Here is a 15,759-nt window from a genome sequence, read left to right as displayed (position 1 = left end):
GCAGGGTGAATACGGATGGTGCAATACACACAAAAAGTTGAGGGTGGGTGTAAAACGCACCAAGGCATTAATTGCCAGACACTAAGGGAAGATTATACTTATGGTGTAAACACAAATAGAAGATTATATTTTTTTAAATATACTGTCTGGTGGGTGTGATCCTGCTGACTAAAATGATGTCTTTCTTGTGGAAATTCAGCTGTGGTGTTCCAGTGGAAAAAAAACACCTTATTTTTTTATGCAAATTAGGGTTTTGCGTTTCAAAGGGGTGGGGCCAGCACAAGAAGGCTAAGGGGGCCTAGGCCCCGCCCCTCCGTGCACTGAAGCCCTCAGTTTTATAAAGAGCTGAAGTTTTTTTCCTCAGGAACGCCGCAGCGGATTTTCACAAGACTGGTAGCATTCTAATCAGAAGGATCAACCCTACCAGACAGCATGTGGGGGTTAATGCTGTTGATCCTGCTGACAGGTGCTCTTCAAAGTATATGAGTAAACGTGTATTTCTTGTCATTTATTATACTTGGCTACAAGATATGTGTAAAGGAGAACTCAGCATAAGGCAGGGTCTGAGGTAGGTGCCACGACTTGAAGATCTTCGAAACCTCGGGTCATTCCTCGCCCTTTTTAAACATTTTCTCTAATATCCCGGGTAATATGTCGGTGACGATTTGTCCAAATAATGACATTAACGTGTTCTGCTCTTGTAGTCGCTTGATCTCGTCCTCCAGCAATTCGCGTTGCCTTTTGAAGCCCCCGGCCAGCATCTCTTCTTGTTCCTGCAGAGACAGAACGGAAATGATGACTGCATGATGGATGTAGGTATAGGGAATAATAGGGGGCACCACTGGGGGGCACTACAGAGGGCAGAGCATTATAAATAAAGAGTGCACTATGGGGGACAAAAAGTAGGGAGCACCACTGGGAGCACTACAGAGGTCAGGGTGTTATAAATAAAGAGTGCACTACGAGGGGACATAAAATGGGGTGCTCCACTGGGGGCAGTACAGAGGGGAGGGCATTATAAATAAAGGGGCACTGCGGGGGGACATAAAACAGGGGGCACCACTGGGAGCAGTACAGAGGAGAGAGCATTATAAATAAAGAGTGCACTGCGGGGGGACATAAAATAGGGAGCACCACTGGGAGCACTACAGAGGTCAGGGCATTATAAATAAAGAGTGCACTGCAGGGGGACGTAAAACAGGGGGCACCACTGGGAGCAGTACAGAGGGGAGAGCATTATAAATTAAAAGTGCACTGCAGAGGACATAAAACAGGGGGCACCACTAGGAGCACTACAGAGGTCAGGGCATTATAAATAAAGAGTGCATTGCAGGGGGACGTAAAACAGGGGGCACCACTAGGAGCACTACAGAGGGCAGAGCTTTATAAATTAAAAGTGCACTGCAGAGGACATAAAACAGGGGGCACCACTAGGAGCACTACAGAGGGGAGAGCATTATAATTAGAGAGTGCACTATGGGGGGCATAAAATAGGGGGCCCTACAGAGGGCAGAGCATTATCAATAAAGGGGCACTGCAGGGTACATAAAACAGGGGGCACTACAAAGGGCAGAGCATTATAAATAAAGAGTGCACTATGGGGGGCATAAAACAGGGAGCACTACAAAGGGCAGAGCATTATAAATATAGAGTGCACTATGGGGGGCATAAAATGGGATGCTCTACTGGGGCAGTACAGAGCGGAGGGCATTATAAATAAAGGGACACTGCACGGGATATAAAACAGGGAGCACTACAGAGGGGAGAGCATTATAAATGAAGAGTGTACTGTGGTGGGGGACATAGAACGGGGAGCATTATAAATAAATAGTGCACTGTGGGGGGGGCAAAAAACAGGGGGCTCTACTGGGGGCACTACAGAGGGGAGAGCATTATGAATAAAGGGGCACTGCTGGGATAGCATTATCACTATTGGTGGGACTTCTAGGAGCACTTTAGAGACTATCTGTATGGCACTGTTATTTCTGCAGGGGGCACAGCGGGCGCAGTATTGGAGGTAGCAGTAATAAGTAGCACAGTTGGTGCACCAGGAGGAGAAGAATGATAGAAAAGTGAGGAATGTAACAGGTCTGTGCGGTAAACACTACAGAGACGAGCTGTGGCTGGAATACTTTGTCATGGTGGTCTGATCCGAATGGAGAAGATGAGGGAAGAGAACGTCTACATCAGAAGAGACATCACTGGATGGAAGAGGTATGTAATGCATATGTAATGCCCAATACGAATAGACCTTCAGCAGTAGGGCTGGGGGTATGGGTTAGACAGAGAATTTGGCACCAGGTGGGGGCGCCACTTCAGTATTCCCCTCAGGCAGTAGAAGAGGTAGAATCGGCCCGGCCCACAACTTTCAACTGCGTCCTAAAGACACAGATACAGTGGAGGACAGAAATATCGATTCCTGGCTGGCTGTCCTCATTAGGGACCCAACACATAACTTTGCATGGGGCCCCAGAAATGCCTAGCCCGCCCCTGAGTAGGTGCCGTATTACACTGTTTTGTGCTTGTCAGTGGTGTACACAGAGCAGAGCGGGCCCCACACCTTAATGGGCCCCTTCATATCATATCAATTTTAGACACAGAGGAAAGAAGAGCCCCACCGCGTGTCCATGACCCTTGGGTTAACACCTCACCTCCTGGTTTGCTGACAGTGCCCTTCCTGTTCCAGTAAAAGAAGGACCACCAGGGCCCGGCCCCTGTGGTGTACAGTCGTGGCCAAAAGTTTTGAGAATGACACAAATATTCGTTTTCACAAAGTTTGCTGCTAAACTGCTTTTAGATCTTTGTTCAGTTGTTTCTGTGATGTAGTGAAATATAATTACACGCATTTCATACGTTTGCAAGGCTTTTATCGACAATTACATGACATTTTTTGCAAAGAGTCAGTATTTGCAGTGTTGGCCCTTCTTTTTCAGGACCTCTGCAATCCGACTGCGCATGCTCTCAATCACTTCTGGGCCAATTCCTGACTGATACAACCCATTCTTTCATAATCACTTCTTGGAGTTTGTCAGAATTAGTGGGTTTTTGTTTGTCCACCCGCCTCTTGAGGATTGACCACAAGTTCTCAATGGGATTAAGATCTGGGGAGTTTCCAGGCCATGGACCCAAAATGTCACCGTTTTGGTCCCCGAGCCACTTAGTTATCACTTTTGCCTTATGGCACGGTGCTCCATCGTGCTGGAAAATGCATTGTTCTTCACCAAACTGTTGTTGGATTGTTGGAAGAAGTTGCTGTTGGAGGGTGTTTTGGTGCCATTCTTTATTCATGGCTGTGTTTTTGGGCAAAATTGTGAGTGAGCCCACTCCCTTGGATGAGAAGCAACCCCACACATGAATGTTCTCAGGATGCTTTACTGTTGGCATGACACAGGACTGATGGCAGCGCTCACCTTTTCTTCTCCAGACAAGCCTTTTTCCTGATGCCCCAAATAATCGGAAAGAGGCTTCATAGGAGAATATGACTTTGCCCCAGTCCTCAGCAGTCCATTCACCATATTCTCTGCAGAAGATCAATCTGTCCCTGATGGTTTTTTTGGAGAGAAGTGGCTTCTTTGCTGCCCTTCTTGACACCAGGCCATCTTCCAAAAGTCTTGGCCTCACTGTGCGTGCAGATGCGCTCACACCTGCCTGCTGCCATTCCTGAGCAAGCGCTGCACTGGTTGCACTCCGATCCCGCAGCTGAATCCTCTTTAGGAGACGATCCTGGCGCTTGCTGGACTTTCTTGGACGCCCTGAAGCCTTCTTAACAAGAATTGAACCTCTTTCCTTGAAGTTCTTGATGATCCTATAAATTGTTGATAGAGGTGCAATCTTAGTAGCCACAATATCCTTGCCTGTGAAGCCATTTTTATGCAACGCAATGATGGCTGCACGCGTTTCTCTGCAGGTCACCATGGTTAACAATGGAAGAACAATGATTTCAATCATCACCCTCCTTTTAACAGGTCAAGTCTGCCATTTTAACCCAATCAGCCTGACATAATGATCTCAAGTCTTGTGCTCGTCAACATTCTCACCTGAGTTAACAAGACGATTACTGAAATGATCTCAGTAGGTCCTTTAATGACAGCAATGAAATACAGTGGAAAGTTTTTGGGGGGATTAAGTTAATTTTCATGGCAAAGAAGGACGATGCAATTCATCTGATCCCTCTTCATAACATTCTGGAGGATATGCAAATTGCTATTATAAAAACTTAAGCAGCAACTTTTCCAATTTCCAATATTTATGTAATTCTCAAAACTTTTGGCCATGACTGTACATAGAGAAGTAAGGGCCCCATAGCAAGGATCAAACTTGGCCTCCCACACAGGACTGAGGGGTTTCCGCCATTTTTCCACTGCTTCATTTGCTAAAAGTTATTCCTTTAGAGCAGGGATGCTCAACCTGCGGCCCTCCAGCTGTTGCAAAACTAAAACTCCCAGCATGCCCGGACAGCCTACAGCTATCAGCCAACAGCAGGGCATGATGGGACTTTAGAGGGTAGAGTCCTGACCAAGTTTTCACCTCCAGTAGAAGAGGAGATAATGCCAGCTAAGACTGGGCCCCCTCTTGCCCTGGGCCCCATAGCAGTCGCATAGTCTGCAGCTAGGGTAGTTACGCCCCTGCCCAGCCCCTCTCTCCAGGGGCCACATTATGGGGTTGGTTCACCTCATGCTGTCCTATTACCTATGTTTATCATGGGTATAATCAGTGACAACTACTTTTCTGTGCTCGGAGCAGTTGTCACCCCCCCATCCCCCACTGACTTAGGAACATCATAGAGTGTAGATTACACGGCCTGGAGGGGGCGGCAGAGAGCAGAAGAGTGAACTGCTCCTCATGGAATATGTGGAGGTCGGGCCGTCCCAGGAGGAGGACATGAGATCTGTTACCTTCAGTTTCTCTCCTATCAGCCACTCATTCTGTTCCTTCATCTTCTCCCTTTCATCCAGCATTTTCTTCTCCAGCATTTCCATGTGAAGCTTGTGATTCTCCTGCTCCTTCTCTTGGTTCCTCTTCAGCTCCATGTTAGCTTTTTCCAGGATCTCCTTCTCTCTTGCTGCGGCTTCAGTCTGTGATCGCTGCTCTGGAGAAATAAATGGAGACGGCTGATGTTAGAATATTTAGATAAAGGATAACTCTAGACCTCAGTATATAATAAAGGATAACTCTAGATCTCTGCATATAATAAAGGATAACTCTAGACCTCTGTATATAATAAAGGATAACTCTAGACCTCAGTATATAATAAAGGATAACTCTAGACCTCAGTATATAATAAAGGATAACTCTAGACCTCTGTATATAATAAAGGATAACTCTAGACCTCTGTATATAATAAAGAATAACTCTAGATCCCTGTATATTATAAAGGATAACTCTTGATCTCTGTATAGAATAAAGGATAACTCTAGATCTCTGTATAGAATAAAGGATAACTCTAGACCTCTCTATATAATAAAGGATAACTCTAGACCTCTGTATATAATAAAGGATAACTCTAGACCTCTGTATATAATAAAGGATAACTCTAGATCTCTGTATATAATAAAGGATAACTCTAGACCTCTGTATATAATAAAGGATAACTCTAGACCTCTGTATATAATAAAGGATAACTCTAGACCTCTGTATATAATAAAGGATAACTCTAGATCTCTGTATAGAATAAAGGATAACTCTAGACCTCTCTATATAATAAAGGATAACTCTAGACCTCTGTATATAATAAAGGATAACTCTAGACCTCTGTATATAATAAAGGATAACTCTAGATCTCTGTATATAATAAAGGATAACTCTAGACCTCTGTATAGAATAAAGGATAACTCTAGATCTCTGTATATAATAAAGGATAACTCTAGACCTCTGTATATAATAAAGGATAACTCTAGATCTCTGTATATAATAAAGGATAACTCTAGACCTCTGCATATAATAAAGGATAACTCTAGATCTCTGTATATAATAAAGGATAACTCTAGATCTCTGTATAGAATAAAGGATAACTCTAGACCTCTGTATATGATAAAGGATAACTCTAGATCTCTGTATATAATAAAGGATAACTCTAGACCTCTGTATATAATAAAGGATAACTCTAGATCTCTGTATATAATAAAGGATAACTCTAGACCTCTGCATATAATAAAGGATAACTCTAGACCTCTGTATATAATAAAGGATAACTCTAGATCTCTGTATATAATAAAAGATAACTCTAGACCTGTGTATATAATATATCTCACTAGCGAACCTTTTGGAAGTGTTTCCCTTTGAGTTAGAGTCTGACTTTTTAAAAACCTCTCAGGACAAGGGAATAGTCAAGCGGAATATTCATCCGTAGACAGCTGTTTCGGGGTGTTCGCCCCATCAGTGCAATGTTATCCAGGCTTGTTAAACAGTCAGACTTTGACTCACAGGGAGCCACTTCCACAAGATGGCGCTAGTGAGATGGTTCTCCTTCCCTGGGAGATGCCTTTTTTCATATTATTTTCCCATGGAGCATTGCCTACAAGTCTCCATACACAGCTGGTCTCTTTAAGGAGAGCCAGGACCCTGCCTAAGCGGTGAGTCCATGGGGGACACAAGGTCTTTGGCTTGGTTTGATTTCAGATGTTACAGGGGTCATTATCTAGATGGCATCTTTCAAAATTGGAAATGCAGAGAGACCCTCAAGGGTGGGAAAGGTGTTCCAGACATCCCCACTCTGCTGTGGGCGGCCTTTGTGTGCGACAGCATCCTCAGGACTCTGACAGCTAAAGACGATGGCTCGGCGGGCCGGTCTGTGTCCCGGTTCTTTCTCCTGCCTCTCTGGAGGAGGCTGGGTTGGGACAAATGGGACAGCTCCTACTACTACAACTGGGATATCCCCTGGTATTACCAGAACCTTCTCAAGTTTGTAAGGGAACACCAGCTGGAGGGAGTGGAGCCCGACTTGTGGAAACCAAAGACTATCCACAAGCTGATCCGAGCAAAGGACTTAATGGAGACTATTCCAGGGCTCCCTGCTGCCACCTTTGAGACTGTGCCCTTTCCAGGAAGAAACACCTTTGCGCCTCTTTTGGCAGTGCCCGTTTGCGCAGGCCCTGTTGGACGCCCTGGAAAATAAACTCAAACATTATTCCCAGGCGCAGCCTGATGCACACAGCCGCCGTGCTTTACGGACTATTCCATGGGACCCATTCGGTTGAGGCTATCCAGGAGGCCTTGCACCTTATGAACTGGTTTAAGGACACTGTGTGGCTTGCCAGGAAACGCCTAGCGATGAACTGGGAGAGGATGTCCGTCCAGGACTGCTGCAGGCTTGTTCTCAGCCTGCTCAAGGACTACTCCACCATGGGCAGTCTGGACGTCAACGAAGAAGAGGATTAAAACCCCTCTCCTCCTCTCCCCCCAGTGTGTCTGTCTTTTAATAAGACAGCCTGCCCTGCTTCGCAGTATAATGTATGTTTTGTATTGACGACTGATTGCTAATAAAAGCTATTTTCAATCAAAGATGGCATCTTCTGAAATATGGACATTTCTACCAGACAGGCGGTTGATTGGTTCTCATAGGCGGAGAGATTCCCTGTTACATTGTATCATTACAGGTTCATGCACAGGATTGTGGACTCTGTATCTCCTGTCCCCGCAGTCGCGCTGACATCTTACCAGCCAACTTCTTTTCTTTTTCTTCTAGAGTTTTATCAGCCATCAAGATGGTGAATCCCACGGTCTCCTTCTCTTTGAGGAACTCTTGTAATATTTCCAGAGACTGAGGAGAAATCAGACAATGATACAGATACGTTACAGACAGAATGACTGATCTGCAGAACCCACCAGAAGCTACGGCCTGGAAACTTCTCTCTGACCTTCAGTAAGAAGAGAGATGGAGCGGGTGTGGACATAGCAAAATGCAGCTTGGCTTAGGGGAAAGTTGGTAGGCAAGAAAGGGTTAAAGTGGTATTCTCATCTTATTAATTGCTGTTAATTCGTTTCCCCAAGTGTCAGTGAATAATCTTCTAAATAACTTCTATTTCCTAAATTGCACCGTTCTCCTGAAAAATCAATTCATCCCCGCCTGTGTTGTCTGCTTGTATCCCCTGGTTACGGCCACATACTTGCAGCACTTGTATGGGCCGCGCCTGCGCACAATGTCCTACCTTCTCCCCGGCCGGCCGAACATGAACGCGCACGCTGGCTGAGGTCGCGCATGCGCAAAGCATTTTTGCTGCTATCCCTTGTCAAACAGAGCTGCGCATGCTCTGTTTGCTGTGCTCACATTGTGGCTGGATCCGAGCGAGCGAGACAGCGAGTGGTGGATCACCAACGTGTCAGACAGGACAGGTGCAGAATCGGTAAGTATTTGCCACCACTGAATCCACCAACGATCCTAGTGAATATATAAAATCATCAGAGGCCATGGCCATGGATTTTATTTTTAGGTCAAATATGGGCATTACATTATGACATGAAAACTATACTGATGGACAGAATGGGCAGCATGCCTCAGAGTGACGCAAAATAGTACATTTATGGGATGTACTTTGTTTTCTGGGATATCTGAGCAGCATTGAATTGTAGGGACAAAGGACCGGCCATTATCCACTATCCACATGAAGGAGCTGGCAGGACTCAGCTCTCAGTGTGATGTCATAAGGAGGCGTGGCCAGCCTTCACTCTAGCTGCCTAAGCCCGCCCACCTTTAGAAGCCTCAAACCAGGAAGTGAATTCTGCTGTAACTGCAGCTCAGGTTGATTTAGCAACATGAGAATACCCCTTTAAGTAGTTTAAACTGGGAGGTGGATATCGTTTAGTGTCGTCAAGGGGGTGGAGCAGGTTATGGGTTTGGCAGGCAATATTTAACTGGTGTAAGGGGAGTGGCCCCTCACTTGCCAAGGGACCAATGTTAGATAGTACTGTTGGTACAGTGTCCTCCCTGGATGAGTTGTTTGCAGCGGTTAGGGCCGCGGTCGTGCAGCATGGCCCAGAGTGGCTATAACAGATCTTGCAGGCTGCCTTGAGGGGACCAGAGGAGTCTTCAGTGGCCCACCTTGTGTGGACTGGGGCCAGAAGGTCTAGCCCTCCTGAGCACCTGAGTCTTGAATTGACCCCCAGGGTTCGGCGTTGTTTAAGAAGCCCCAGTCGGGACCTTTCGTTGCGGTAAGTGGTACCTCAGCGGTACACAGCCGCAGCGGAAGGAATCCTGTACCGCAATGGGAAACCATGGGAGAGATGAGGGGGAGGCCCCGTTCTGGTTCTCCTGGTCGGCAGAGTGGGTCCTGGCAGTTGCCGGGATTCTCCTCATGTGAGTCTCTAAGCAATGAGCGAGCTGTAGGCTACTTATGGTGCACAGCGGACGAGTGATCTGGAAGCAGCAGGAGCGGCTTCTCTTTGTACTGGAGGGGTCGCGGTCAGTTGTTCTGTGTCTGGATGAATGCAGCCGGTGCCTGCTGAGGAGGGTTGGTAGACATCTAGGGATGGAGTGTTCTGTCCCAGCCCCAGAAATACGAGGGAGGATGCGGGGCCTTCCAACTCGGCAGATTCTGCAGCCTACTGCGGCCAAAGAGCACATGGCTGGCAGCCATCTTTGGGTGGGTCTGTTCGGTTTAAGAAGGGGAATGGAGCCAGAACTCGTGGGGTGTCACAGACAGGTTGGAGGATGTGACTTCTGCCTGCATCTGTCCTGCTTCTGGTACACAGGGTGGGACTGGAAACTTAAAGTGGCTGTGAAAGAAATACGAAAAGTGGCCCCGTTTTCTAGACGGGTCCAAATTGATGGAAGGCGCGGCCAGCAATACCATATTGTGGCACATTATACCACCCCAACATAGCCAAATACCACAGACCATCACAAAATACTGCCACCAGCACAAAATATATCTCCAAAAACTTCCACTGGCGTCCGTGAGGAGGGTGGCCCCATGGGCATTGGCCCACTAGGAAATTTCCCTGTAAGGTCTATGACCAATCCGCCCCTGTTGGTACATCTGCCAGGATGTCGATGGGCGGATCTTTGTTGCGGTCTGCGGCTGCTGGGAGTCTTCCCTAGGGATTCCCAGGTGAGACTAGGTCAGTCCAGGCAGGATGTTTGAGGGCAGGGATTGCGAGCACCATTGGGGAATCTTGGTCTGAAGGTTTGATACAGGAGTTGTTTTCAGGGATGTTGGCCTCCTATCTGTGGTCTTGTGCTGGGGGTTCTCCTGCAGCAGTTTGGTCCTCTGCTCTTCCGTCAGGGGTTGTTGGGCAGGCAGGGTTGCCCATTGGGGCTGTGGTGAAGGTTCCAGTGTCAGTGGCTAGTAGTGGAGGGAAGGCCGCTACTGTGGAGGATGTTAGGCTGCCGGATGCGGTACTCGGGGACGTGTATGTGTCCTTTGAAGCCTGAGGTTAAGGAAAAGATTTGGAAGAATGCTTCCCCTGGAAAAGTTTAATTTGGATAGGGTGTAGCCAAAAGACAGTGGGGAAAAAGAGAAGGAGAAGCAAAGGTATTGTTTGATTCCGTGCACTTTCTTGAATTGGCTCCAGGCGTCTGTATGGGGGAGAATTCTCCACCCTCTTTTGCCATATGGATGCCATTGGGATCACAAAGACAGTCTTTGGATGCATTTGATGATGGTGCCGAAGGGAGGGCCTCAGTCCTTTTGCGGGGCAGCCAGGTTCTTCTCAGCAGCAGGGTCCTCAGCTAGTGGGCAAAGAGTGTGCTGCTGGCAATACAAACGAAGAGTACTGTAAGTTCCTTTCCGATTGCCAGTACAAGCACAAGTGCTCTGGATGTTGGAGCAGTCACAGCCTGTCCAGTTGTCCTGAAGATAGACAAGGAGGTGTGGGTGGGCCTCAGAACAGGCCCTTTTCCAGAGCCTCCTTTGCCAGGTTTTTGTATTCTGCTATTGGAGTGTGTCTTCTGCAGCTAGATGCCCAGGCGTTTGGTGTTGAATGCTTGTTTTGTGGCTGTTCATGTGCCAGGTATGGACAATTTGGTGGTTGATTCCCTTTCTTGTGTTAAGTGGGGTCGTTTTTGCCTTATTGGTGCCGGGAGCGGATGAACAAGGGTGGCCTTGTCCTCAGTGGCTCTGTAGCGTGACCTTGGGATCTAATGGGATTTGATTACGCCATCTGTGAGTAGCAGTAGATGGTCGGCTTATGCTTCAGTGTGATCTCAGTGCAAGCGGTTAGTGAGTTAGTTGGAGGTTGGGTTCTATGAATGATATTCAGATGTTGTTGGTTTATTTTGTGGGGTTGTCCTTTAACTCCAGTGTGTCTATTTTGGCTGTCTCCAAGAGGGTTAACGGTGGAGGGACACTTGTTACCCCGTTTCCTTTTCGATGTTATGAGGTGGTATAAGGCTTGTCCGGCAGCTTTTTCTCTAGCATTTTACAGAGCATTTAGGGTTTCGGAGTTGGTAGTGAGTAGTCATTCACAGGTTCGGGGTTTGCTTCAGGAAGGTGTGGTCGTTGGTCCAGAAGATTTTCAGTGTTTAGCGCGGAGGTCGACGGCTGATCTGGAGGGTAAAGGGGTTAGACATCCTTTGGCTGGCTCTGTGGTATGTCCGATTCGGTGTGTGGAAGAGTTTTTGTGCAGTATCGCCCAGTGGAGGCTGTGCCTTTGTTAGTACATCGGGATGGCACTGCTCTGTCTTGCTTTCAGTTTGTGGCAGTGTTTCCTAAGTCTTTGGCGGCCGCAGGTTTGCTGGCTGGGGAGTTTGCTTCTAATTCCTTCTAGTGGAGGCAGCTCGGTGGGGTTTGGGTGATGTGGCAATCATGCGTATTGGATGATGGGAGTCCACATGTTTTCATTCTTATATTCATCTTAATTTGCTGTGATGTTTGTTCACGTTTTTAGGAGTAGTAGGTGGGATCCTTTTTTTGCATGATTTGTGATGCTGATATATATTTTTTTTTCTGTTTTCAAGGTCCTTCTCATGCACTGTGAGTCCTTGTTAGCTGATGTTTGGTGGGAATGGCCGACAACAGTGTTTAATAGGTTTGTTGGATTGGCCTGCGTGGTTCCTTATGGGGTGGGTTGCTGCCCGAGTTTCGGATCTATGCCTCTTAGGATAGGCTCAGAGGCGGACTGGGAACCTAGAGTGGCCCTGGAAAACAAAACTAAAAGTGGCCCCATGTTGTTGGCAGATCCAAATTGATGGAAGGTGGGGCAACAGAAGCAGACGGGGACCAGCAGTACAATAGTGCAAAATACTGACCCATCAGAAACATATACCACAGTGCAGCACCATATATTGCTGCAAAAACTGTTCTTATGTGGTTCTAATTAAAATAAAGAGCAGGAGGCTTAAGAGGTCAGATGCAGGCCATAGCAGTTGAATTCAGGAGGGCACCTGCGGTTGCTGGCCTGGTACATGAGTACCTGATTCTCACAGCTTTAATTACACTGAGAGTTCATTATGTACCCGGCCAGCGGCAGAGAGGAGGGCTTGGGTGACCCTCTGGGCATCGGCCCACCAGGAAATTTCCCTGTAAGGTCTATGGCTGATCTGCCCCTGGATAGGCCCCCTGATATCTTGTTGATCCACATAGGTGGCAATTAAATAGGGGTCCGTCGATCAGGGGAGGTCAAAAGGGATGTTAAGTTGGACTTATTGCACTTATGGGTGGACTTTCCGGCTTTGTTACTTATCTGGTCCGATGTGGTGGCTCGGGGGTCATATCGGTTCTTCAGTTCTGTTGATTGTCTAAATAAGGCTCAGGCAAAGATGAACAAGGAGATGGGGCGTTTTGTGTGGCACCATGGGGGGTTTGTGGTACATCACAGGGAGCTGGAAGTGGCGCCAGCTCAATTCTTGTGGGTGGACGGCGAGCACCTTAATGATGTGGGTATGGATTTGTGGTCCTTGTGGGGGGGGGGGTCAGTGTTAAGGGGTGGAGGGCTGTGAAGTTCACTGTTAAGGGGGCGGGGTACTGTAGAGGTCACTGTTATGGGGGATACTGTCGATATTTTTTAACGACACACACAAATATTAAATGAAATAGATGAAATATACCCATGCGAAGCCGGGTCCTTGTTGCAATTTAATATATTTCATAATGGTTTACTTTGTTAATAAACTTGGCTTCTACAGCCTTACACCAAAGAAAGAGTCTCTGTGTGTTCTGTATGGCTGGGGGGTGTAGGGCATCAGCCGGATGGAATCTTCCCTCCTAATAAGTCATGCCCAGAGTGACAGAAGTGGGAGATTGTCATGTAAATGCGCCCCCTATAGGACATATTAAAGATTACAAAGGGAGTTAGGAGCAGCTTACCTTTACCCCCTTGCCTTTGACCTTCAGATACTCCGTCTCCAGAGATCTCTTCTCATCAGTGAACATCTTATATCCCCCGGGCACAGAGAACCTTCCTTCCTTGATTCCTTTCTCCAGCCCCGCGCTCAGCTCCTGCAGGATAGCTCTGCACCTCCTCTCAGACGCCTCTTCATTTCTCTTCAGATACTCTGCCTTTCTATTACCCAACGCTTTCTACAAGAGAATAACATTCAGAAATGGTTCCCATAGCAAATTCAGGTCATTCCTTGGAACGTTCCAGTTGTCTTTTCTGTCATTTACCTTCACAGCCATTAGATCTATGGGGACGTTTTTATGCTTTAGCATAGTTAAAGACCGACCCCCCCCCCCCCCATAATATCAGTGCCCATTGTTATAGACAGTAGATATAAGAAAATTAATTCTAAATGTATCAAATTATAAAATTTATTACAAATATCAAAAAAATAAAAATTCCAAACAAATCCGAAATTTTTACGATACGACTTAGGCAACTTGGGCAAATTGCTGCCCACCATTTGACATTTCAAGTTAAGAACACAAGTGTGGGAAACTGGTCAGGGGAGATGCAGATACAGGCGAGTTTATGGACAGCATAGGGATTGTGAAGAAGATATAGTTAGGTTGATTGAATGACACGATTGAAAGTCAGGTTTTATCATTAGGGACAGGATGGGTCCGTGTACAGTGTCCGTTACAGGAGCTGTCCATATGCAGACTGTTCTCCACTGCACATGAGCTCTTACAGACAGTACTCTTGTTATGTGCAGAAGACAGCCTTTTTCTTTCCAAAAACTTTTTGCAATAAGGATATTTTTCTTCCACCTCACTTACTATTAGCTTGGCCTGGTATTCCTGATCTGTATCATTGAAGGAGAGTTTCATAAAGACTTTCACCGCTTCAGAGTGGCATTCCTTGTCCAGGTTCAGAAACTCCTCTTGTGTCTCAGTTGGAAATCTGCTGACATGGAGAGCCATCATCTCGTCATACTTAGATAAAGCGTCTTCTACGGCTCGAGAATTCTCAATCTTCGCCAAAGCAATAACTGCATTCTCCATAGAAGGAATGGAACCGCTGCGGATCGCCTCTACATAGGAGACTGCGACGTCCCCAAGACCTAATGATATAGAAGTGTGAGAATAAGACCATCTGCAGAAGATGATGGACAGAAAGTCACACAATAGAGCAAGGACCTACCTCTCCCGGTTATTGTGTACCCGCCTGATAGGACTTTAACTGGACTCTTCTCATAAATGTACTCACGGAACTTCTTCGTCTGTTGTATAAAGGCAGGGTCCAGCTGAGAGTCCTGCACTTTATCCATGTTCTGGAGATCCAGCTTAGATGCTGGACGATCAAACACAAAACATTTGTGTGAATGGAAGTAATGGAGGATACACTCCCGGGGTAGGTTGTAATTCCGCACTGCGACACTCATTCCTGGAAATAGATTATAGAGATGGATACTTATCAGGGTTGCAGACACTTCATCATCAGGTTCCTTGGCAGGATTTGGTGAAACACAAGTCAACGGCCATGGGATCCTCATCACTATAATGACTCCTACCTACTGTAGGCCTCGCAGATTCTGCTTGTCCTTGAGAAATCATGTTTAGGGGACATTGTTCTCTGCTTGGAACAAGGATACATCACAGAAGAAGAGTATTATCTTCATATCTAAAACTAAACCCCCCATGGCTTACAGCCAATCTGTAAAAAGGAGATAAAATTTGCAAAAATACCAAACAAACATCAGGTGGCAAAAGAGAGCAAAACAAATCCCAAGAAATTGTATAAATATGTAAATGCTAAAAAACCAAGGTCTGAGCAGGTAGGTCCCATAAATAATGGTAAAAGGGGGAAGGGTAGTCACTGAAGAAAAGGAAAAGGCAGTTATTAAATGGGTTTTTTAGCTCTGTTTATACAAAAGAAGAGAAAGGAGCTGATATCTGTGGTGCTGGGGCTGTTAGTGCATCCAGTAATATACTCAATTGGCTAACTGTAGATATGGTCCAAGATAAGTTAAATAAGGTAAATGTGAACAAGGCTCCGGGTCCAAATGGATTACACCCAAGAGTGCTTAAAGAGCTCAGTTCAGTCATTGCTGTGCCCTTGTTTATACTGGTACTGGTACAGAGCCAAGTGATTGGCGCAAGGCAAACGTGGTGCCCATATTAAAAAAAGCATCTAGGTCCTCCACAGGTAATTATAGACCAGTTAGTTTAACTTCTGTTGTGGGAAAATGTTTGAAGGAATCTTAAGGGACTATATACAGGAGTATGTAACTGTAAATAATATCATAAGTGATAACCAACAAGGGTTTACCAAGGACAGACGTTGTCAGACTAACCCGATTTGTTTTTATGAGGAGGTGAGTAGCAGCTTGGACATAGGGGCGACTGTGGATGTAATGAGGTGAGTAGAAGTCTGGACAGAGGGACGGCTGTGGATGTAGTGATGTGAGTAGAAGTCTGGACTGAGGGACGGCTGTGGATGTAG

At 46.3% G+C, this 15,759-nt stretch overlaps 1 protein-coding gene across 1 annotated transcript in view; it reads right to left on the bottom strand.

Moving 5' to 3' along the window:
• Positions 1 to 493: 493 nt before the first annotated feature.
• The window catches only part of LOC122928900 (guanylate-binding protein 1-like), a 56,385-nt gene continuing 41,119 nt past the window's right edge, over positions 494 to 15,759 (bottom strand). Inside the window, exons 6-11 of the mRNA XM_044282208.1 lie at positions 14,458 to 14,700; positions 14,094 to 14,377; positions 13,242 to 13,454; positions 7,657 to 7,759; positions 4,896 to 5,089; positions 494 to 773 (exon numbers count right to left, since the gene is read on the bottom strand). Coding sequence (XP_044138143.1) covers positions 606 to 773; positions 4,896 to 5,089; positions 7,657 to 7,759; positions 13,242 to 13,454; positions 14,094 to 14,377; positions 14,458 to 14,700 — 1,205 coding nt within the window. The 3' untranslated portion in view covers positions 494 to 605. The remainder of the gene's footprint in view (positions 774 to 4,895; positions 5,090 to 7,656; positions 7,760 to 13,241; positions 13,455 to 14,093; positions 14,378 to 14,457; positions 14,701 to 15,759) is intronic.

This window comes from Bufo gargarizans, chromosome 2 (genome assembly GCF_014858855.1).
Source record: "Bufo gargarizans isolate SCDJY-AF-19 chromosome 2, ASM1485885v1, whole genome shotgun sequence".
NCBI lineage: Eukaryota > Metazoa > Chordata > Amphibia > Anura > Bufonidae > Bufo > Bufo gargarizans.
The sequence above is the reverse complement of the archived record's forward strand: the minus strand, read 5'-3'. Positions and strand labels throughout refer to the sequence as shown.